General features: G+C 39.2%; 1 protein-coding gene across 3 annotated transcripts in view; it reads left to right on the top strand.

Annotated features, from left to right (window-relative positions):
• The first annotated feature begins 2,481 nt into the window (after positions 1-2,481).
• Positions 2,482-25,004, top strand: part of BNC2 (basonuclin zinc finger protein 2) — a 326,513-nt gene continuing 303,990 nt past the window's right edge. Inside the window, exon 1 of one of the 3 annotated variants that reach the window (XM_064437881.1) lies at positions 2,482-2,519. In XM_064437881.1, the coding sequence (XP_064293951.1) occupies positions 2,508-2,519 (12 nt within the window). In that variant the 5' untranslated portion in view covers positions 2,482-2,507. Of the gene's footprint in view, positions 2,520-3,500; positions 3,603-3,914; positions 4,039-25,004 lie in introns of those variants that run through there. The other 2 variants (XM_064437882.1, XM_064437883.1) reach the window with 2 other exon arrangements.

Here is a 25,004-nt window from a genome sequence, read left to right as displayed (position 1 = left end):
TCTGAAAGATGCAAAATATCTGAAAAGCTTGGAGCTTGTTCAGTCTAAAGTCTAATAATGATGTATATTCAAATGTCACCAGTTACCTATTTTGCTGCTGATCCTTTGAGCAGAAATGTCTTATTCCACAATGTTTATTCTGTAATCCCATACTGTCAACTCAAGAATCAGAACTCCCAACAGCCAACTTGCCTCCAGCTATTTTACCTCCTCAGCAGCTTTCAAGATGCTGTAGTATACTGTCAATAAAAAAGCTACTGGCTTATTGACAGGTGGAAGAAAAAAAAAAGGGAGGTTTAAAAAAGCTGAATTAAATATCAAGGAAGATAACAAAGGAATGACTCCAAAAGGCTTTGTTAGTTTTCATACAAAAATACTTAAAACCTTTAAAAAGAAAGTAACTGGAAGCTATTAATGATTGTGTAACACTTATTAGGTTCTTTGTTTGAAATGATAGATCAGAATTTAGATAAAATTTTTTAGTGTGTGAAACAGGTTATTATCACTGTAACTTGGTTTAGTGAGTATAGGAATATCTCCTTCAAATGCCTAGCCTCAGCTAAAAAAAAACCAACTCACTTTTCAAAGTCACAAGGAAAGCTGGTTTTAAATTTAGTTGAATGGCTGTCTACCTACTATAAGGCTTTCCTTTCACAAAGCTGTGTTCTGTGAAACCGCACGTTAAAGATTAGCCTTGTAATGGGCATGGCATGTCTTTATTCTAGCAAGTGACCATCCCTTTTGCGAGTTAAGTTACAGCACTTTATTTTTAAGCTGCATCGAGCTTGCTTGGACCCTCCCTCCTTCGTGTGAGGAAGCATGCATGTGAGCTTGTCAAGGCTTCAACCACTAGGGGGCTGTGTGAACACAATTTTTTGGCAACTTCTTGGCCCTTCACTGGTTCAAAAGGGCAAATGCGTTTTTATGTACGTTAAAATGTGACTGAAATAATTAACTAGGTTTTTCTTATCTCTCCCTTTGACAGAAAACGCATCAAATAATGGCTTAATTAGTCCTGTGATTTTTTTCAGTATGACCATAAATTACTTGATATCTTTGTTGGTCATAGTACTTGGTATAAAAAAACCCCAAAATCTTCAAAAATGCAAAATCCTTTTGAATCCTTGTCTGAGCCTGAAACATGCTCTCTACATCTCAAGGATCGCAACTAATCCTGATGAAGTGTGGGCACCACAAATCCTGTCCATAAGCCAGTATGTATTATGCCTAATGAAGGTATCTGACAAATACCCAGAAAAAAACAGAACAAAATTTCCAGAGAAACACAAATAACGTTGAGATATATCCAATCAGTTTTTGTGAAAGCCTGGCTTTGATACTAATATAGACCATTTACCTTTCCCTCTTCCCACAGACATAGGAAATACACAAATAACAAAGACAGCAAAATCCACTAAAAAGCCTGGAAACTTGGTTATTGGGGACGTGCTGTTTGTTACATTAAAAGTTTGCTGTGGTTTTAGTCCATAGCAGATGCAGGAAGAATAATCAGTGCCAAGCAGCTACCTATTTCATATACTTGACACGTTTCCTCTCGATTCTTCTAAGTGCCAGCTGGGTCATCAAAGCGTCCAGTCATACCAAAAGGGAGAAGGAGGCAAAACATCCTAGTATTTGTATTTCATGTCACCTGAAAAGTTCTCCTCAAGTTCATTTTTTAAAGATCCAGTCCTAATCTCGTGTTTATACAGAGCATGAGGAAATGAGTCGATATTGACAGCAGTAGTGACCCTCAGCACCTTCACAGGCAGGACACGCGGGATGGACAGAAAGGTTCGGCTGTCAGTACTCGTAGATAAAGCACGATCGCTTTCTGTCATCTTCCCTTTGTCAGGCAACCCACCCGACGCACAAGGTATCTGCCACCCCCTCAACACCATGACCGCGGGGTGGGTGGATGTGGGTGTGTGTGGGTGTGGGCGTGGGGGTGTGTGTGTGTGTGTGTGTGTGTTGAGGGAGAACGCTTTAAATCGCGTGCAAACAGGGGTGAAGAAAGACTTGGCTGGGGAAGGCGCCAAGAGGGGACCAACGGGTCCGCAACCGGGCAGAAAGGTTGCCAGCGCGAAGCGGCAGCTAACGGCGTCACCCTGCCCGTCCCGTCCCGTCGGGCAGAGCCCCGCGGCGGGCGGTGCATTTGGGGGCGCGGGAGAGCGCGGGACGGCCGTTCCCGCCCCCTTGCGCGCCTCCACAGGGCGCGCGCGGCGGCCGTTGTGTGCCTGCGCGCCCAGGGCCGCAGCGCCTGCGTTTCCCCAGCGTCGCCGGGGCAGGGTTTCACTCGGTTTGGCTCCGTGTCACACACAGATGTGACTCTTGTCTGTTCCCTGCAAACGTACAACCGTGACGGCTCACCTCCTCCCGCCTCCCTTCCCCCCCCCCCCAAAAAAAAAAAAAAACCAAACCAAACCACCCTTTTACAAAAAATTCTCCAGATCCCACACCGAGCAGCAGCAGCAGCAGCAGCAGCCGCCGCCGAGCTCCGGGAGCTGATGGAGCAATGGGTGGGAAGCGGGAATCCGGCACCACAAGCGAAAACTTTCCATCTGCCTAACTCTTCGTTTCCCTTCTAACGCTCTCCGCTCTCCCGCTCCGGCTGCTTACCCCCTCCTCTGGGCTACGCTTCATTTTCCGCCGTCTCTCTCCCCTTTCTCTGCCCTCCCTCCACCTTTCTCCTTGCCGCCTTCTCGCTCGCTCGCTCGCTCGCTCCAGCGGCGCCTGGAGCTGATAAGGAAGAGGAGAAGCAGCGGGAGAGACTGCAGCCGCTGCGGGGAGGAACCGGCCGGAGGAGCGGGAAGGGGGAAGAGGGACGAGGGAGGCAGATTGGGGCGGCCAGCCTCGCGCCCCGCCGCGCCACCGGCCGCCCTCACCACAAAGTTGGCAGCGGCCGCTGGGCGTTTTTGACAGCTGGGCGCGGGCGGCCCCCGTCTGGCACAGAAAGTTCGGGGGGGGGACGGGGGGACGGGACACGAGGCAGAGCGGGTTACTTTTTTGCCGCCCCAGACTGCTCTTTCCCTTTGCCGCTGCCTCTCTGTGCCGCCCTTGCCCGGTAGCGTGGGGTTAGGAGGTAGCAGCGCCCCCGTCTCAGACTGACTCGCAGCCTTCCCCCGCCGCCTCCCCTTCCCCAGCCAAACAACACAACAACAACAAACCAACCTGTGGAGGCTCTGACCCGAACCTGGGTCCCTCCTCCCATCACTTCCAGCTCTCCGCTGAAAACTCTTTTCTCTTTCTCTCCGCTGCTCGGGCTGAACTTTGGGGCTGAAGTTTTGGAACAGTCAGAGAGGGCCGCGAGGGGGGGGAGACTGTCGCTACTGCTGCTGCGGCGTGTTTGTTGTTTGTTTGTTTGTTTTTGGGGTAGTATTTTTATTTTTTAAATCTATTTTTTAGTTCAAATCATCTGAAGGTGTGAGGGTGGGAGGTGGCGTGGGGGGAGAGAAACGGAGAGGGGGGAAAGAAAGGAAGGGGGGGGGGGAGAGAGAGAGAGAGTCGCTGAGAGCCCAGAGGCAAAACGAAGGGTGCAGGCACTGCCGCTGAGAGGAGATCGAGAGACAGGGGGTGCACTTGACAACCAGCATGCAGAGATGGTAAGAAGTTTCCAGCAGCCTTTCGTTTTCATTCTAGCCTTTACTTTGGTTTGATTTGATTAATAAATTGTGCAGTAACACAAGCAGCCCTGCTCGCTATCCGGTGTGTTTCAGCCTTCAAATAACAAGCACAGGCGAAGGAGGAGGATAATAAATAAATAAATTAGCCCTGTGCTGCGTGGATTGGGGGAAAAATTACTAAGAGGCTGTGCTAAACTTTTAAGTGAGTTCGGGGGGTTGAAATGGGATGGCCACATGTTTTCTTACCGCCTCCTTCCCTCCACTAAAGATGAGGGGCTCGTGTAAAAAAAGCGCGTGCATATGGACGGAGGGAGAGTGAAGGTGGAGTGGGGTTGAATCGGACATACGGTGGTCTGATCTTTTTTGGACACTACCTTCTGCTCGGAAATGAGTAAGGTTTGCACGCAGTGAAAAGGTAAACTTTGAGAGCGGGGGAAGGAACTGTGTTTGCGTGTGAAACAACGCTTGAGGCAGGGAGACAGAAGTGTAAATCCACCTTCCCTCCCTAACTCTTCTCTTTTTGTTGTGCATGTGCTTGCACTTTGCACCTCTCCAATCAGCGATTGTTAGCAGAACTTGCGGAGTTATGCTGATGCCCTAACTGTAAAAGGGAGGGGGGAGCCCTAGAAAAACAACTTTGAGCAAGTTTTTGCTGCCTATTTCATACGCTGTGCAAATGCACGTCTCCTTTACAGCAGGGTTTTGCAAAGCAGGGTTTGGGCTTTCACGGCCTCTTAATTTAAAAATTTAAAATTGAAGTGACCGAGGACCTCATTTGACTGAGTCCGTTTGTCTGGGTTGTGATGTGAGGATAGGTTAAACTGCTGCGAAGAACAAGCACGTTTAAAGAGCCATGATTACACTTAACATGCATAATGATAACTTCGTACTAACAACTGGACTGACCTCGGTCAGTGATGAACAGCAATCAGCCCATATTCAATGAAGTAGTATGTTTTCAATCGCTGTTTGACGACTGCCTTGCTTTCAGTCAGCTTTTGTCACCTCACTCCAGGGATGTTATTTATCTGTCTTGTCTGCCTTGAATATACATACGTGCATGCGCGCGCACACGTGTGTGTATATATGTGCATGTACATATGTACATTTATGTATGTTCATACATGCATGTACGTATGTATTTGGACATGTGTATATATATACACACATCAGTGAACCTATAGGTACAGTGTATATCTGTGTGGATGGAGAGCTTGAGATGGAGGGTTTGTGTGTTTCCCTTCTGTCCCTAACATGACATGTCTTGTTTCGGTGATCAAAGCCACAATTGGAGTGTAGGACATGCAACTGTCAAATGTAGGCAACAATAAAACAAAACAAACAAAAAACAAAACAAAAAAAGGGGGGGGGAAAGCAGCGTGTGCCCAGGACTGTGGTTAGAGTAACGCTGACAGAAATTAAAGTGGTTTTGAAAGCAGCATGCGATTTATGATGGTTCCCATTTACCCTAGAGTCAAGCTGTTATAAAATTGATGCACAAAAGACATCATGTAATAATCCGGTGTACCCAGGATTAAAGTGGCAACGAGTGTCTTTTTGTGTGTGATTCTGACCAACAGTTAAAATGGTTTGAAGCTATTTTTAGGTAAGAAATCAAAGCAGGATATTACAGATTTCTTTTCTTAACCTGTATGTGAGCCATGTATAGCAGTCATTGAAATATTTTTTAGTGGAAGTTTTTATTTCTCATTATCTTCCATTTCCCCTCTGTATTATAACCCATCTCCATAAATGAATTTTAAAATGGGGTAGCGTTTTTGTCATGGTTTTGGAGTACAAGTGCTCACAGTTTAATTACTGAGTTCATTTCATACAGCAGTATTTAATAAGCCTGATCAGCAGATCTGCACAAGAATACCAAGTTCCTGTAAAAATAAGTGGAACTTCCCTTGCCCTTAAAAATTGCAGGAATTTTTAATCTGAAATTTAATGGGGCATATAGGCTGTCTTATACAGTGTAGTTTCATTTTAAGCTGTCCGGTATTAATAAACCACCTACCTCTATGTATGTTGGGCTTTAAATTCCTAAAGCATGTGAATTTTAAAATTTACTGTCGAAATATTTCAAATGATGCGTCTTTATCCAGCTGGAGGAAAATCTAAATGTACATTATAAGCTAATTTGTTAATGAGCAAATTTTGAAAATCCTTATAAGACTTGGGATTGTGAAAGTGTTATTTAAGAACACATCTTACACATGTAACAGAAAAAACACTGCCTTGTACATTATTTTGTAGAAATACAGGGCTGTGACATTTTAGGGGAAAAAACTGAGCAGATCTGTGTCTTTAATCACAGTGCATTTTTGTTATTGAGGCATTTGTGAAAGACGGTTATGTGGTTACATTAAACAAAGTAAAGGAACAGACAAAAGCAGAGATGACTATTGCTATATTAAAATGTAAGTGTTACAGTTTGAATTTTCTGGTGAGTTTTTGAGTTCAGTGCTTTACATAACATTTTGTCCTAATCTTGCTTGCTGTCAGAGATGTTTCATGGTTGTGCAATTGCTGCAGTCAAGAATGCCAATTTGCATTCCAGGAGTGTCATTTGATTACTTTTATCTGCACAGCTCGAAGACCAGCCCAGACCTCTCATTTCATCTTGCCATGTCACGAGTCAGTACTGTGTCGTCTTTTAAAAAATCTGCCTGATTTAGACAAGAAAAAAAACTTTCATGTTGCAGCCGCAGCCCCCTGCTAACTTGTCAGCAGCAGGATATGATTCACTTGGGCCCAGAAGAATGGTACAGAGACGAGGGTTAGGCGGTTCAATAAGCCCACGGACAGGTAGCGTGTGACATCCCAAGAGAGCTTAAGTTAATGAAGAACAGGTCTGCTTAGTTCTTCACACTCTGACCTGCTGCTGTCCCCACAGTTTTCTCATTTGATCTTTCCCAGCAAATTGATCTTTTCTAGTACTTTTTTGCCTTCCAAGTTAGTCCTTGTGGGACTGAAATTAGCAGAGCAACTTAAGTTGGATAATACAGCTGTTCTGAAAAGAAGAAATTGGACACTAGCTCATAAAGGGGGGAGGGGAAAGCAAGCTGGTCTTTCTGTTGTTACTCAGGGTTTTTTTTTAATTTTTCATAGTTTTATTTTAGAAAACTTCACAAGAGCTGTATTGCTTTGGAAGTTCGCTTTCTTTCTTATTTATAGTTGGTATGGATGGTCCATTGCACACTGCATTAAACGTGTATCATTTAAATAAAACAAACATGCTTGCAGCATAGACTGCAGGTTTGCTTTGGTATTTGTCAGCTGAACTTGCTTGTTAGAAATGATTTGCTAGTCTGTAATGAGGCTTTTACAGTTGTCGTAAGACATTTTAAATATCAATTGCACATGTCAACTACATTATTTAGAGCCTGCTAAATAACTGTAATTCCATAGTATCCAATACTGAAATGCAGTGGAGATTAAACAATAATAGCCGTTACGAATGGTATGTGTAAATATTATGGTAGGTGAAAATAAAGTCAGCAAATTACCACTGGCATTACTGGTTTTCTGGAAAAGCAGTCTATACAAACAAATTGGTTTTGAACTAAGATGCTCTGCTTAAAATCTGGGTTCTAAAATGGTGCTATGGTATTATCATTCTTCGTTACATTATTTTGCACTTAGTATTTAGGAAGTGGAGTTGAGGTATCTTTGTGTGCATGTGTGCGTGTGTGATTCAACACATACATGGCTGGGTTGTCAAACAATGTAAGATTTCAAACTAGGATTTGGTAAATAAAATGTAAGTTGGAAACGATTAAGAGGGTCTTCAGTGTGCTGTGCAATAATAAGCCATATTTAACTTTCTGTATTTCATAGCAGATGTTCTAACGTATTATCCATGTCTTTTCGAGCTGTAGAATTGAAAGCACTGCTGAATAAAAACAAGAACTCTTATTATGTAAGGGAAATACTGCTCTTGCTCACTCTCAATATTGCTTTTGAAAATGGGAAGGTACTGTAAAGGGTCATGGGTCAGTTAAGCTCCTCTGCAGAGCTAGAGGGAGCTTCATGATTTTATTAGATATGCCATAGGTAGGAAAAAGGGGAAGAATATTCTGCATAAGGCAGGGCTGATTACTAACTTTTTCCAGAGCAAAAGATCTAGAACTCGGACTTTGAAGGGGCTTTATTTGATGTTATGTATACATGTATGTCAGTGGGATTTGCAGCAGACTACAGATCTTGTCAATTTCAAGCAAAACAGGAATGACCAACAGCAAAGTAATTACATGAAAACAAGTCCAACTAAAACACCGGGTTTTATACAAAAACAAAATTTGTATTTTTCCCCTCAAAGGTGGGAGTTTCTGGGAGTGTCCATTTTTCCTTTTGCACATTGGACACTGTCACCAGAATTTGAAGTATTTTCTTCGCTGAATATTGCTTAATGAAAGAATCCTGACTTTCAGTCTGCAGGTTTGCATGGGGCATTTTATTTAATGATTTAATTTGATCTAATGTCCACTACTAGTATGTGTTAGGGAAAAATGGTGCATGTCTGGAAACACAAAAAGTTCCCAATAAAATGCAAAACAAATAGAGTATATAAATGTCATTTTGGAAATGTGTATCACTTCCTAATTGAGTCAGGAATTTGTAGTTAATTTAGAGGAATAGCATTTAACATGGCTTAATAAAAAGCATCTGTTTAAACCTTGCATTCTGTGTCAGTTGCATCCCACCTAAATTCTGACATATTTGACCTAAAAACGCATTGATCATAATTGCTGCTTAATAGTTATATGGCAGCTTTTACAAGCATTACTTTGGACAAACTTATTTACCATTTAAGTAAATTATATAATCTACAGATAAACTACCAGATTTGTCTCCTTTATGTCTTGCACAGTAGTTCTCATTATGTGCTGTGCTAGTAAAAGCCTTTATTTGTTGATTGTTAGAATCTTAGTACACTCAGGAGTTCTGCTGCAATTTAATGTGGTTGTTCAAAGAGGTTATCTCATTTTAGAATATTTCCATAGTACTCTCACCACATGTTATAAATATGTGTATTTTGTACTCCAGATACATATGCAAATACTTTTTTTCTTATTCCAGGTAAATCAAGGTTTTTGAGAGAGAATTCTTTTCATCTGCAGCATCCACTTCAGTACTTCTCTCTTGAAATACTTTATGTAAAAACCCATAAATTCAGATAACTTAATCAGATTTCTTTCTGCTTTGTTACTTTAGAGAGTCCTTTCTGGTTTTGGTTTTTGGTGGGTTTTGGGTTTTTTTGGTGGGTTTTGGTTTGGTTGTTTGTTCTCTCCCCCCCCCCCCCCCCCCCCAAGGAGTTAAAATTTTCTACTATGTACTGAAATCAGATCTTTGTAGAAGATTGTAAGAAGCTTAAGAAGTTCTAAAAACATGCTGGGCATTGCAATTATTTTTTAATTATGAAAACCAGAATGTTGATAATGCTGATTCGTAAATCACAAGCCAAAAGAAATCGAAAGGCCATAAGCCATCCACTAAAAAGTTTCTGAGTCACCATGGTCTGATGCACTGTTGGGAAGTTTAGCTATGTTTTTGCAGTGTATTACAATTGGTTATGTCTACAGTTCTGCTGCATTTGAAGCTAGGCCTTCAGCTATGGGAAGCATTTTAGACAGTATGTAAAGCATATTATGAACTGGTATCAGCTGTAAATGAAGCTGAGTGTATGTGCAACACCCATCATGCTGTCAGCTGGGATCACACAGAATTAGTGTTGTGACTTTATCAGATTTGTCAAATATGTATTATTTTGAAACTTGTGATTTGTGCTTTTAGTCAATGCTTTTTAATGTTAAATACTAAGATGTAACAGCATTTTTCCCTTTTTGTGACCTGATATTTGCCAAAGTGCTCCATGTGAAATTTCTTTTCAGTTTTTTTTTTTTTTCTTCCAAAGCCAGGCATGTACCCAGACACAAAAGGCTCTGTGTATAGCAAGCTGTTTTAAATATTGTGACTCGAAGATGTGCTGTCCCTTCTCTGCTTGAGCCAAGGATCTCTGCTTAGTGTCTGTGGATTACCAAGCCCCTTCTTTATTGTACCTCTTGTCAGCTATTCCTATTCATTTAACCTTTCATTAGTGTCTGTGCAGCTTCACTGCCTGGAAAGGCAAGGAAAAACCTAAAGGCCTACTGTCACAGTTATTAGATTTCTCGGTTACATCCCAGCAACCATAAAGGAGTAAGAGTCAACACTATTGTCATGCATGCTGCTATCCTGGGGTGCAACTCTTCTGTGCATGTCAAGGACATGTGCCACATGTTGATAATGCATCCCAGGGATAAATGCACAACAAAACCAAGGCTGGCAGTAATGAGCTTTGTAGGAGTTATTGCAAAGACAAACAGTTGTGAAGGAATTCTGCTTAAAACGCCAAAGAGATGGACTTGCATTAAGTGTTCCCAAGGATTGATTGTGAGGTACTTGTCAATCATGTTAGTTTCATTTAAGTGCCATTTACAATGGAAAAAATGTTTTCTATGACTAAGAAATGTATTGCTTTTCCTTTTTTAAGCTGTCAGGATGAAGTGTACTTTAAGTAGTCCTCAATAATACACCTTATGACTATTTTTTCTGTTTACTCATTTTTGGATCAAAACCTGCAAATCTTCCAAACTACTTGAAAATATTCCTGTTAGCAAAGGTTCAAATTCACTCTCGGTGTTGTAAAAGCGTTGACATAGTCTTGTCAGAGGCATAGATTTGGCTGAGAATATCTATGTGCATCTAAGTAATTTCTTCTACATTTGCCACTGAAAGAGATGAAATTATTAGTTACAACACTGCTTCCTCATTCTGCCAAAGCACATCTTCCATTTAGTCTTCTTAGTTTTGCTTCTAAAGTTCCTATGAAGCCCATCTTACCTACCCTATTAACCAAATCCAGCTGAACTCTGAGCTCTCAGTTTTTACAATAGTAAAAAATACATGCTTATTCCTGACCTCTGTAGAGTTGACCTTTTAGAATGTATCTTAATTACATTTTTATCATAATATGATACATAACTTCATGTGACTTTTGTAAGGATATTTTGGTCAAAGCAAAATGAGACCTACAGACTTACAGTTAAATTATAATTGAATAACTCCCCTTAGTTCTGTGTAAGGTATAAGGGTCTAATGTTGATCCTATTCATAGGAGGGTTGAAAACATGAGTAAAGTCACTGAAATCAGTGGAGTTAAAGCTATGTTAAACTGTTGAATAAAATCTAGTCACCTGCTTTGCACTTTCTACATGGCATGCTAAGAGGATTTTAAAGGTGATAAATCTAGCGGCTATAGGAAAATTCTTAGAACTCTGTTGTTTCAGATGCACTGTTTAGATTGACATCTTCAAAAAGTGTGAGTGGTCATCATTTATTAATAGGAATTCTGGGCTTTTTAGTTTTTCTTTACGTTTCTGATATGAAAGAAGTGAAGTGTGACTGCACCTTTTGCTTTATTTCAGAACATGGAAGCCAAAGTGACCAGCGTTACAGTAGTTCATTGTAGGAACAAGTGCCTCCAAAGAAAATTGTGTTTGAGAGAAAATTCAGCAAAAATGATCTTTTTATTTCTCTTGTTCAAACACTGGAAACATCTGTAATGCTGATACTGAACTCCACTTTCCTCAAATTAAAAGAGACACTGTTATATTTTGTGATTTGAATTAGGCAAATATTTAAATGGAACAAGATCTTCAGACATGAGCTGGAACAACTGTAGTAGTGCCTACTTAGTTTAAAACATCCTTTCATTACTAGACTGATATTAGCTTTGATGAATCTAAAACTTACTACGTGGTTTCCAAATCAAAGATGAAAGGGCCAGTTAGGAATCAAATAAATTTTCCTGTTGAAATGTAGCATTTGACATTTAGAAAGATGTGCTCAGCATGATGAACTGCTTCTCTTTACTGCATCTAGCCTGGTGATTTTTGCAGTAAAACTACTTCGAAATTGAATTGAGGTATAATAAATTTAAGGTAAATTAATTTGGAAGTTCTGATTAGTGCCATTTCTGAACTAAGGGAAATATTTCCCTAAAGCACTTTTTTCCCCTTCATTGTTAATACATGCCAATTTTCATTGCTAAGTAATTACTTCTGTAGTTGTTTTGATAGACTCTTGCTGGTCTAACTGCATTGGCTTTGTTGTGGCAGTGTGCCAGTTTTATTAAGAAAGGATTTTTTATTCACCTCACTGTAACTTCACTAACTGTGAAGTTACCAGTATATTCCAAGTACTAATCAAATGGACATATACCCCATCTGTATGTCTGAACAGTTATTATTATGTAGAGTCGTTTATAGCTTACAGTACAGTTGGGCAGCGGTTTTATACTGATCTGATGCCAATTATATGTTTGTAAAAGGTTACTGATAATACTTAACTTTCCCGAATGAGATTCTGTACAGAATCGTAGAGAGCATCATGGAAAATGTTTTGCTGTTCTGCTGAAGATGCTAAGAATTAGTAAAAGTCAGAAAATATTAGTTAAGTAATAGTGAAAACTTACAGCTTTCTTCTGTGCTAGGCCATGACCATATTTCAGTTAGCAGCTGTATTTTGAGTTGGCTTTTGAAGATACCTTTTTTCTGATGTCCCATACAATACACCTGATCAAAACGGATGACACTATAAGCCAGTTGACTATGTGATAGTATAAGTAATGTGAAGAGGCTGAGGAATTTATGTTCTTCAGTACACAAACTGGCATTAAGAATTTCTTCATACTTTAGTGCAAATATTAAAAAGCAATGCGTGAAATTGCATAAGTTATGTAGCTAAAGGCTTCTAAGGGAATTTAAGTCTAAGCTGATATAATTCATGTGGTAAGACAGTAGGAAAGTTAAATACGAACAGGAAGCAACAGCAGATTAGTAATGTGTGATTTAAAGTTTTCTAATCCTTTGCTTAAACTGTTATTTTTTAACTTTAACCTTCAGAATGTAAGTTACCATCTTCTCTATTTCCTCTTATCCACATGTAACTTGTACTACTTTGCATATCAGTGGTGAATCTCATTTATCAGCTGGTATGTTTAAATGATTTGTGATATCAAATGATTATTCCATAAGCAGGAAGCTCTTCAGTTGCTGAGAGGACACTCAGAGAGGATGCAGATATGCATCACTTTTTGTTGCTTTTTGGAATGCTGTGGCAGTATGAGGACAGCAAGGATGGGAGTGAGCTGTTTGATTCTTCATGTGTTGTCTCCGGGGCCAAGAAGCTCTTCGCCATCTCCTGCTAACTGATAGCTTTCATGAACATGCTAATAGTAGTCTATTGAATAAAAATAAGAGGAAGAAGTCTCTATGATGCTGGCAATGGCAGGGAAGGAGGTGGGTGAGGCTGATAGTGTAATGTTGAAAGAGCTTGAAAAGGCTTATATCTCTAGTCACTATAGCAGCAGGACAAAAGGCTTGCCTCTTTCCTACTCTGCGCACCTTTCCTGTCTCTCATGTTACCTTACCTGTGTGTGGAATTTCACAGTCCCTTTCCTATCAAATGGTTCACAGGTGTAGGCAGTATGGTGGGATGAGTTTTGCATGATGTGTGAGTTGTTTGCAGCAGTCACTGGGCTATACAGGGGATTTGTGAGCATGTTAGATAAACCTGCAGAACATACAGGCAGTTGCTGTTGTCCCACTGTCAAACACTGAGGGTCAAAAAAATCACTCATCTCATGCAGTTGTTGACAGACCTATGAAGAAGCTAATCACAGTAGACTGAACAGTTGCAAGAAAGAAACTCGCCAAGTGGTGAAGTCAAGAGAACAACTCTTATCATCTCCTTTATGGATTTAGCCTCAAGGATATGACGTGTTACAACTATTCATCTTCAGACTTCACTTTTAAATATAATTGGTTTTCAGGATTGTTTTTGCTCTTGTGGTGATAAGTTTATAACAAAGCAACACAAATTTAGCCTCATAACAAGCAAAATATGCACGTTCCTTTTGTTTTACATATTGCAAGAATTATTTTAAAAAATATATCAGTGGCATGTATGGAAAGATAAACTACAGATGTAGTGTAAGAAAAAACTTCTAGAAATTCTGCTGCAGCCTTCCAGTGTGGGGGTTGTATGTATGTATATATACAATATATTATGGTTTATACATACACAATATGTATGTCTTTATAAATGCATTAACATAAAAACATAATATAAACATATATACATACACCCACATACATAATACACACATAGTACATAAATAGGTATAAATGCATATTTTAATGTATAAATATATATAAATATATATATAAAGTAAAATAAATAAATTTAAATACATTAAATACATAAAAAAATGGTGTGTATGTATAAAGGTTTTTCCAGACAGGCATTTTTATTACCAGGAAGACTTTTGGGGCAGTTCTGTTTCTTAAGTGGAAGAAGTAAGGCATTGATAAATCCTAAAAGGTGTCTGTGAAAATTACTGCACTGCTAGAAGGGAAACCAAATATTGTACCTCCCTTTAATCTTAAGGGAATTATTTTAGAAAATATTGGTTTCTGTTTGGAGTTTTGTATTTATTTTATCTTTGTTGTTCTTCAGCTTGCTTATGTGTTCTGTATATTATAAATCCTCTTTCTCAACATTCTCATACAATCCACTGTGTTTTGTTTGAGAAGGATATGACCTTATTTTGTGATTTGAATATGTTCACATAAGCATTACTTAAACCAAAGCCAGTATTGTGAACCTGTGTCTTATATTACAGTAGTGATAATGAGACCTGCTAACAACCAAACCTCTGATAGCTCTTTAACTGTGGGAACTAAAGATGACCATGCCGGGTCTTGTTGATAATTTCCCTGGAAAAGCAGTGTATAATTGGATTTGTAGAAAAATCCCTGCATTTTCTCCTACATTAGGGATCTCCTCTTCTTTAAGAAGTCTGATGACTGCCATTTATGATGACAATTTGCATGAGCGGCATGACACTATGCCTTTTGTCATACATTATAACAGAGTGACGAAAAATGGGCTGGCATTTCATTGGCTTGCAAAAGAGGATCTTCAATCCATTTATTTTGGGTTCTATTGCTGTTAAAATGTACATTGAAGTATACTGTGATTATATTATGGGAATGTTTTCGCAGTGTGCATGCTTATTTATCATTTTTACAGAAAGTATTTCGGTATTTTCTGTGAAAAGTTTCAGAACTGAAAGTTTTATGAACCTGCTGTTCCTAGTAAGATAGTCTTGGGAAAATAACTACTTATAACCGAGGCTACTCGTAAAATAATAGGAAATACTGGGTGTTGGCAAAATGTGATGCCAGGGTGGGAAAAAGCATAGAAAAAGTTCATAAATTAGTAAAGGTTAATGGAAGCTCAGCTGAAATTAAGTCATGTTACTTAGCAGATAAGCTCTTTTACTACCATTCATGTAATTGCAGTGTTGCCAGTCACTGAGATAGGTATGCAGAATTGCTGCGTCCCGTGTGAACAGACACAGGTGCTGTTTAACTTAGTTTCAGGCAAGGTAGAGGTTGGTGCATTTGAGGCATTAGATTGCATCATTGGAAGTACTGGGTGTTTTGCTGGGGGTTTGTACTGTACTCATTGCTGGCCTTTGGTACTTAAAAATCTCTTAGTTAACTAGGGTATTCAAATTTCATCCCAGGATGTCAAGAAAATGTGATATAAACACGAATCATAGGCCGAAGCAAGATAGCATTCTAGGACATTTCTCAAATAGAAATATGGGATACATGTGGCAGCAGGATTGAGTGAACAAACTTCATTTGGAGCTTATTTAGAATGAGCTGATGGAACAGATCTTCTCTCATCAAAGTAGTCAGTAGCAGATCTCAGACTCACCTCAAAAAAACTTTGGACTTTTTAAGGTCCCAATTCTTCTGAGTATACCTATCAAAGATCGTTGCTGCAAATCAACCCTTTAGGAGGAATTCATAGCTTGTCAGCTAACTTGCACTCTCCTGATCATATGTAGTTTACTTCACTTTCAGTGTTGACAAAGCTAGCTCACATGTGCAAGCTGATTGACACACTGTAAATCTGTGTCCTGATCACCTATGGTTACTTCTTTGTGTAGTTGTTTTCTAATAGTTCATGGGTCTTTTGCCTTTGGCTTTCAGGAGCTTGATATCCAGTCATAATTACCAGAGCAGGAAAATGATGGGGTAATGGTATTAACACTTTCCTCTGAAGGGATCATGGCAACTTGAATCGTGGCATACATTCAAGATTTTTTTTAATATGTTATGCTAAAGACAGACACTCCATGAATAGTATCTGAGTCACCATGCTAGTTATCCAAAACCTCATAGAACTGAGGAAAAAAACATTGTCTGGAGGAGAAGTGCATCCATCTTTCCAGAGTAGCAACTTGTAAGAACTGAATGAGGGGGGCAGTTTTATTATAAGTGATAGTTCAGAGTTAAAAAAAACACAACACCATTGAATACATATCAGTAAATGTGTGGTCTGTATAATATTATCTTCTGTAGCATGTAGTCATATGATGATTGTGAAGGATGGAAATCTGGGTAATAATGTAATTCTGTGGTATACTGTAATGTTCTCAAAATACAAGTCTGTCTTAAATAGAGCAGAATCTATGGATAAATTTGATCTGGTTGATCAGGGCAATGCATATGTAGAGCTCTATATCATTACTACTTGTTCTGAGGGATATTGTAACTGCAGTGCACTGAATTGTAGTATCTTCATATTTACTCATGCTAGCGTTACACTATTACTTATTCATGGCACTTGAAATGCACCAGTGCCTTTTGGATGCAGGATCAATACCCACAAAGTATGCAAGATTAAGTCTTCTCTTCAGGTGAAGCTGGTTTTCTAAATGTATTGTTGTGTTTGTGAGACAGAGAACTAGGGGTGTAGCTTCTGAGGCAGGCACAATTTAGACAAGGCTAGCATAGGCTGATATTTTTGAGGTGTATTCAGCTGCTGTCAACTTTGTTTCTTTCTTTCCCAAGATTAGGTTATTTTTCTTCCTGCTATGTTCATGGACTAAACTAATGCTGAATGTGGCCCACCCAGCCTCTACTAAGGTTGTTAAGCAGAGTGCTTCTGGAGTGATGTTGTAGTTACTGGTTTTAACTGAGGAAGACTTAAGTGGTTTAATCATAAGTGCCATGTTAGCCCTATTGCTGCAGTTGTTATCATCGAACACTTAACTCTTTCAGCTTAAAAGGGAATAGGCATCTAGTGCTGTGAGTTCTTCATGGGAAGCCCTGTGTTTGAAAATTTTATTTATTCCCTCATACAGACATAGTGTATGACATCACAGACACACTCTTTCCAAGTATTTGGCAAGGGCTATGTTTTTTGTTAAGTGTCTGAAGGAGGAAAAAGAGGGTTATTGTCAGGTTTTGCCTAGATGGGACGTGGTACATGCTGACGGAAGAAATATTTCTGCCAATGGTGCTACATCATCTCTTAGTAACTTTAGCTAAGTTGATGGAGTAGCATTACCATACTAATTTTGGAAAGGCAATGTATATTTTTTCTTTTAATTTTGTCTAAGAGTGTGAAATTAAAGAAGTTATGCTATTAACTTACATAAGATAGGTACCAAATTGAAGTATCTGGTTTGTTTGTGTGTCAAGAATATGTAAGCTGTTTTCTAAACACTTGTAAAACATAAAAAAATGCTACTGTGTCTTATGCAAATATTAGGTTCATGAATTCATCCTGGAAAAGCCTATTAATTATGATCATTTTAAATTAAGGTGTACTTTCGAAGTTAGCTACCCCACAAATTTATGTACTTACAATTTCATTTACAGAGATAGGTTCAGTGTTTCCTGATGCAGAAAACTGTGATCACAGGACTTCCTGTTGAAAAAATTACATTAAAATTGCTTCTTTGTGGGGAAGATGGCAGAGCAAGGAGACCCTTTCAAACATCTGAGAAAGCTTATTTAAACTAGCTGAAGTCTAATTCTTTCTGTAGAATGAAACAAGACATCCATAAGGTTAATCCTTATGGCCATTCCCATTATATCTCATTTGGTGTCTTGTTGGTTTCTGAAATGAAAACGTTTAGCAACTAGATACCTCATTGAGCTGCTTAGAGTTCACTTATTCTGAATTTATTCATAAAGGCCTTTCCAGGGGATATTGGTTGAAGGCATGTTGATGATACGTCTTTGAAACTAATGTTCTTTGTTTTTTTCTAATGCCAAGATAAGAACTACTTGCATAATCCTTGCCTAATTTATTTTAGAATTGATAGAATTTGGTGTTTTATCCCAGATTTAAGATCCCATGTCCACAGTCTTTAAAGAAATCTTCTTTGATTTATATAAATGTTTTGTCATAATGTAATCTTTAGGGAAGAATTACACCCTTTCACTAAAAGAAAAGACACTATTCAAAGGACTGAGTTTCTTTTTCTTAATTTGTAATATAGCCCATTTTGGTGCTGCAGGGCAATATTTTTTTCTCTCCAGCTTATGAAGGGTGTTTCAGCTGAATATGCTCATACCTTTAAAAATCATTTGGGCTGAGAACTTTTTCAGTTAGAGCGTGGTTTTTTTTTTTCTATATACAGTATACCCTGCCTTTGAGCTTTCAATTTAAGTCTTCTGTCATATACTGCCAAAAAGTTTGTTCAGAGCTCTGTCTGTGTTGAAACATGTATGCCTGTCCCAGTGTCATAACTAATTATATACCTTGTATGCTTGCTTCTAGTAATTGGAAAGTAGACCTACCGCAGGATAAGTTTTAGTATTAGATTGTATCTTGGGGACATGTTACAGAAATCAAGTTTCCACCAAGCAGCAACTTGAATTTGTAAACAGATATTACTATTTTAAGTGCAACATCTCATGGTTGTTTCTCGACATCTGTATGTGTTTGTTTTAAACTTGGGGAGAGGGTATTTCTGAACTGTACCTCTGCATGTGTAGTAATTATATACTTAACCTACTTCTCTTCAGCCACAGTTTTCTGAAGTGTCTGTTGTCTCCACTTGAAATGAAGGCTTCTTGTTGCCATACTTTCTGCAAATATTGTTTGGTAGTTCAAAACTTCCCAAAAATGTGTCTGTGCACAGTGCCTGGCTAAGTTCTGCTTGGCTGCAATGCTGTTTTCAGTTCCTTACTTTAACAAAAGAAAAAAAAAAAGAGAGAGAGACTGACATTTTGATCAGGGGAAAAAAGCATAAAAGGGTTATAGTGAAAAGCAACACTCTTTTCATCTTTTCCTTTGCAGCATCCTTCACTTGTATTTTGTAAGTGTGTGTATACATACGTACATGAGTGTTTGTGTATCTATAAATTTTCCTAGATACATGTAGAAAGAGAGAAAAAGTCTTGTGGTTATGTGTAAAGTTTTACTTTGCGTGCTCACAGCTAGCCTAGCAAACAATGACTTATATGCACCAGCATGTATAAAATATGTACTCCTTGTCCATGCCTGCTGAATGAACACTTTGCCAGTCTTAAGTCTCAGAGCTTCACGTCTTGTCGCAATTAAAGTCTTAGGACTGAGCATTTAATGCTAACGATAGATTACAGTATTGCCAGGATTTTGTTCTGATTTTGGTCTTTGTTGAATTACAAGACCATATTTTTATGGGAGTTGCATGGCTACTTGCTATTGTGCATTAAAAACTTGTTACTTTCATAGATTATGTATCATTGTTTTACTAAAACTACAACAGCAGTGTTTGGTTTTCTCCTAAAAACATATTTAATTTTTTTGATAAAATAGAAAAGTGAGGGATATATTTAAGATAATGGTGATAGTTTTACAGGAAAACATAATTTTTAATTTGTTTGATAAGGAAATAAGTGCTTGCCTCTCATTATGTGAGAGTTTAGGTATTTTTTTCTGTTCTAATGAAAGATAACTTGCTGATTATCTAAGTTTCTGTGCCATCTGTTAGTTTCTGTGTCCAGAAAGCAGCATTGTCAAATGAGTTTGTTACTTCATGGCATCTTCAAAAATAATGTGTGTTAAATCACTCACTTTGAAAGTTTTTGACAACGAAATGTATTTTTTAAGCAGTTCCAGTGTCTTGTCAGGCAGTTTTATCTTCCACTTTCCTCTCTACAACAGGCTTTTCTTAGAAAGTTTGGGGGAGGAGAAGACTGTATCAGTCTGACCAGGGAAAGTATAATGTCATCCCACATTCCAGTTTTATATGTTTTGAGAACTGAGTTAATGCTGCTTGCTAAGAAAGATGAGTGTACTGCATGTAAGATCTTTAAGTGACTTTTGAACTTCAGTTTTCATTTTCAAAGATATGCAAAAATTTAGTATCCTAATTTCTTTAGAAAAATAAAGGATTATTTACCAATACAAAAAAGCACGCTTTATGTACAGGGTTTTTTTTTTTAAAGAGTTACCTTGTTTGAACTTAAGCCATTTTATTCTCTTTCTTTGTCTTCTGTTTTTACATCTCTCCACTCACACATGGATTTGAAACACTTAACAGGAAAGTAAGCCAGCTATTCCAGTGATGCAAAAACTGGAGATAGAGTTGTCTGAGAAACACGCACATCTTACTCAGCCACTGGGGAAGAAAGTAGGCTGGGTATTTTCCTATACCACAGTCTGATGAATTCGTCTTCTGTATCTGTTTTTCATTCTTCCCCTCATTGATACGTGTTTTTTTTTTTCCCTGTTGTTTGCTGTAAAGTAGGAAGACGGTTTTATCCCTATCTTTCAGTTGCTTTGGATGTGACTGTTTCAGCCTTCTTTCAAGCCAGATGAGATATTTATGGTTTTCTGCTTCTCCCTAAGCTTCTGACTTTTAAGTCCATCTTTCCTCTGGTTTACAGAGCAGTAGCAGAGAGGCTGACATGAGACTTTTCACTTCTGGTCACAGAAATCTTAGTTGTCAATGAAAACAAAACTACAAGCAGTAGCAGAGGGCCATGGAGCTATCAGTCCAAAGGGTCAAATAGATTCTGCATTGGTTCCACTCACTTTGTGTGTGAGAGGCTTGCCGTGCCACAAGGACTAAAATTTGAAGTACAAGCTCCAGATTTCTAAAAGTTAATGATCCTTTCCTGAAGACAATTCCTATGTGCCCACATAATGAGAGAGGTCTTCAAGTCCTGGCAATAAGTATATATCAAGGTTTCTGTATAGAGAATGAGAATGTAAGTTGATCAGTCCCATAAAAGAGGATGAGACAGTTAATAGCATTATTGATAAAGTAAATGTCATTTGACAATAATGGAAAGCATTGTATCAGTAAACTAATTGCTAGTTGACAGGAATATAAAACTATTAAACTGTCTAAAATAAGTAGAGAAGTGCTGTCTGAAATAAAAATTACTTTTCTTCCATGTAAATACACATGTGGCAGCAGAAGAAAGTTTCATCTGGTGGTGTTCTCTGTAACATGGAGCTGAAAATAATACCAGATTTATTTTGTCATTGTTCATGCGGTAGACCTTACCACTGTTATGGTACTCAAATGATTAGATTATAAAACCAAAGAGTTGATAATATCCACGATTGCGATAAAAAATAAAAAGTTTTTCCTTCTTTTAGCTAATGCAATGATAATTAGCAAGCAGCACAGTACTTATTTCTTCTGCAGTACCTTTTCTTAGGGGAGAGTGAGGCAAGATCCTCTGTGGAAGACAGAACTCAGTTTAATTTGCACAAGTAGCTTGATTTTGAGGTAAGCATGGCTGCTTACGGCGTGGACAAGTGCACTCTGCACTGGCTTAAAAACTGGCTGGAAGGCCGAGCCCAGAGAGTGGTGGTGAATGAAGTCAAATCCAATTGGCAGCCGGTCATGAGTGTTCACCAGGGCTCAGTGTTGGGGCTGGTCCTGTTCAATATCTTCATTGATGAACTGGATGAGGGGATTGAGTGCACCCTCAGTAAGTTTGCAGATGACACCAAGCTTGGTGGAAGTGTTGATCTGCTGGAGGGCAGGAAGGCCCTACAGAGGGACCTGGACAGGCTGGATCGATGGGCTGGAGCCAACGGTATGAGATTCAACATGGCTAAGTGCCGGGTCCTGCACTTGGGTCACAGCAACCCCATGCAATGCTACAGGCTTGGGGAGGAGTGGCTGGAGAGCTGCCTGGCGGAAAAGGACTTGGGGCTATTGGTTGACAGCCGCCTGAACATGAGCCGGCAGTGTGCTCAGGTGGCCAAGAAGGCCAATGGCATCCTGGCTTGTATCAGGAATAGTGTGGCCAGCAGGAGTAGGGAAGCGATCATGTCCCTGTATTTGACACTGGTGAGGCCACACCTTGAATACTGTGTTTAGTTTTGGGCCCCTCACTACAAGAAGGACATTTGGTTTCTGGAGCATGTCTAAAGAAGGGCAACAAAGCTGGTGAAGGGTCTGGAGAGTAGGTGTTATGAGGAGCAGCTGAGGGAGCTGGGGTTGTTTAGCCTGAAGAAGAGGAGGCTGGGGGGAGACCTTATCGCTCTCTATAACTACCTGAAAGGAGGTTGTAGCGAGGTGGGGGTTGGACTCTTCTCCCTAGTGACAAGCGATAGGATGAGAGGAAATGGCCTCAAGCTGTGCCAGGGGAAGTTTAGGTTGGGTATTTGGAAAAACTTCTTCACCGAAAGGGTTGTCAGGCATTGGAACAGGCTGCCCAGACAGGTGGTTGAGTCTCCATCCCTGGAGGTATTTAAAAGAAGGGTAGATGTGGTGCTTGAGGATATGGTTTAGTGGTGGACTTGGCAGTGATAGGTTAGGGGTTGGACTTGATAATCTTAAGAGTCTTTTCCAACCTTAACGATTCTATGATTCTATGTGTAAACAATGTAGAAATGGATTCAACTGTGAGAAATGGGATTGACTTCTGAGTTGTGGCCATATTCCATTACTTAGTTTTGGAATTATAAGCTCAAAAGGACCAGAGGAGGTTTTGCAGCACTGGTATCATTAATATGGTACAAACAAAGAATACAGATGTGTTTTACCAGTAGTTATTCTGTCTGCTGCTGGTTTCTCTCTGTCATCGGCTGTCTCAGTTTTAAGCTTCCAAACAAATTTTGACACACACAAACTACTCATATGTGTCACCACCCTTTTTAAAAGTAACTTGTAATACCTTACATTTTACACCCTTCACTGATTCAATTTTTAAAGCAAGTTTATTATAGTTTTTTGTATGTTTTATAGCATACACAAAAAAGTAGTAAAACACTGAAACATCCTATTCGGTTACATCTTACTTAGCATTGTGTATTTACTGTGTATAAATACCAGAGCATATAATATCTGTACATGAAAAAAACTGTATGGAAAAACTCTAAGACCTGTGTGTATGGCAGTGCTGTTGTCTTTTGCCAGTATGCAACATATTATTGAGTTATATCTCTTGGGAAGACAGAGAGCTTTTTTAAGCTCCATGAAGTTGAATGACTTTTGTTGAGTAAAAATCCCTAAAAACAAAATCCCATCAAACCAGACCCCCAGCATCTGGTTTTCATCTGCTCTGATTGTATCAAGAGGAAACAATCCCATATAGATGAAAAGTTGTATTCACCATGAGTTAGGTCTCTAGTGTGTTTGCAAGGGTTGAAAGAGCCACTATCCAGAACTTCGAGGAACACTAGTCAGACACGTTTACTGAATGTAACTTTTTTTTGTTTTCTAGTGTCACATTTGTATTTCCATCATTTTTCAAGAGCTTTGTTGAAGCTAAAAGGGTAGTTTTTTTATCCAGAATCATGCACAGGGCAGTTATGCTTTTGTAAAAGTAAAGTGCTGTATGTTATTTCATGCATATCAGTACCATCAGTAACGAATCAGTAGTCTCTCAAGGGGAGAGTGTGGGTCTGATCGTCTCCATTTATACTTGTTCCCCTTTCCCATTCCCACAAATGCCTGCCAGACCTATGATACAGTAACAAAAATTCAGTTGTGAACAGACTGAGAAGCATGATTGGTGCTGTCTGGACTGGAAAGGAAGGATTCCAGAAACATGATAGATGGTAAGATGAAGCCCTTCCCCAGTGCAAAATGAAGTCCGTGCCTAATTTGAAGATAACAAAACATCTGGCTCTCTGAGTGATCAGACTTACTCTGAAGATCTGCGGAGAACTACGATATGTCTTGTTCATATTTAGTATTTTGGAGTGCTTGAACTCCAGCTGTGTCCCCTCTGATAAATGATGAGCTGTGAGAGAGAGATGAGCAAACTTCAGGTGTCTGTAAGCAAGAGGCAGCAGGAACAAACCAAATTAGTGACATGAAACATCTAATGGATTTATTTTAAATAAAAAGTGCTTCCCTGAAGCCTTGATATTTGTATCAGTGGGAAATGAACCATAGTAAGTTCAACAGGTGCAGGCAGGAGCAAGTGTCTTCACTGGTTTCAGTAAAAGAATAGAGTTCAAATCAGACTGAATTAAACCCAAAGCAGTCTAACAACTAATAATTCAGCAGCCCCTTACACTGCACCTAAATCAATGTAAAATACTGTAAAATACAGTATTGTTGCAGATTTTGTGTCAGTGCATTAATATGAATACTGATTTGTCTCCCTGACTTCAGTAAAGATTTATATCTGTCCTGGAACTTCCCCAAGCCATGCCCTGTTATGAGGCACCTTCTTACAACTTGCGTCTGCTTTTTGTGATTTATGATCCTCTGTTTTCAGTAATAGCCATGCTTGATCTGGACATGTTGACTTTTTCTCAGACGATGTCAATCAGATGAATATTACTGGTTGAATTGAATCCCATGTGGAAAAAGCAGGACTTCTAGCACACAGATTTATAAGATGTAACCAGCTTCCCAGTTGCTCTAACTGACTTCATTGTGAGAATGCAGACTCTTACCAGCTAAGGCTGTGGCTTCCATACATGAAAATGTTTCCTTCACCAGATGGAGTCTTAGTTAGAAGCATTTGTGTTGTCTTGAGCCCCTCTGCATGCTCCAGTGCTTCTTCTGAACTCTTAATTAAAGTAGGTGGTTCATTTAAAGCATGATTTCTCTTACTCCACTGTCCTAACTAAACTTTGAATCAACCAGTCCTTATGTTTGTTTTGAGTAGTAAATGTATGCATACCAAAACTGGACAGAGGAAAAAAAAGTAGGTTGTCCACACCACAGAATGTGTGGGTCTGAAAGTTACTTAGAAACATTTGTTCATATTAATCCTACTTCACTCAGTGAAAGAAATGATTACAGCTAATGACTGTGCTGGATACAAAGAAATGCTTAGTCAACAATATAACCTAGATAGATGGGTCATGTGAATTGTTTATGAAGGACTAAATAGCCCAATTGCAAAATGATATCTTGCACTTCCCTTGTCCTGTGTTTAGTCTATGAGATGGTTATTATATTTGTTCATGTGATGAGTTAACATTGTCTAAGGGCCAAACTCCCATCCAGCTGCTCACTTTACTCTTTCACTCCTAACTCCTCTGCTC

Source organism: Phalacrocorax carbo, chromosome Z (assembly GCF_963921805.1).
Source record: "Phalacrocorax carbo chromosome Z, bPhaCar2.1, whole genome shotgun sequence".
Taxonomy (NCBI): domain Eukaryota; kingdom Metazoa; phylum Chordata; class Aves; order Suliformes; family Phalacrocoracidae; genus Phalacrocorax; species Phalacrocorax carbo.
The sequence above is the reverse complement of the archived record's forward strand: the minus strand, read 5'-3'. Positions and strand labels throughout refer to the sequence as shown.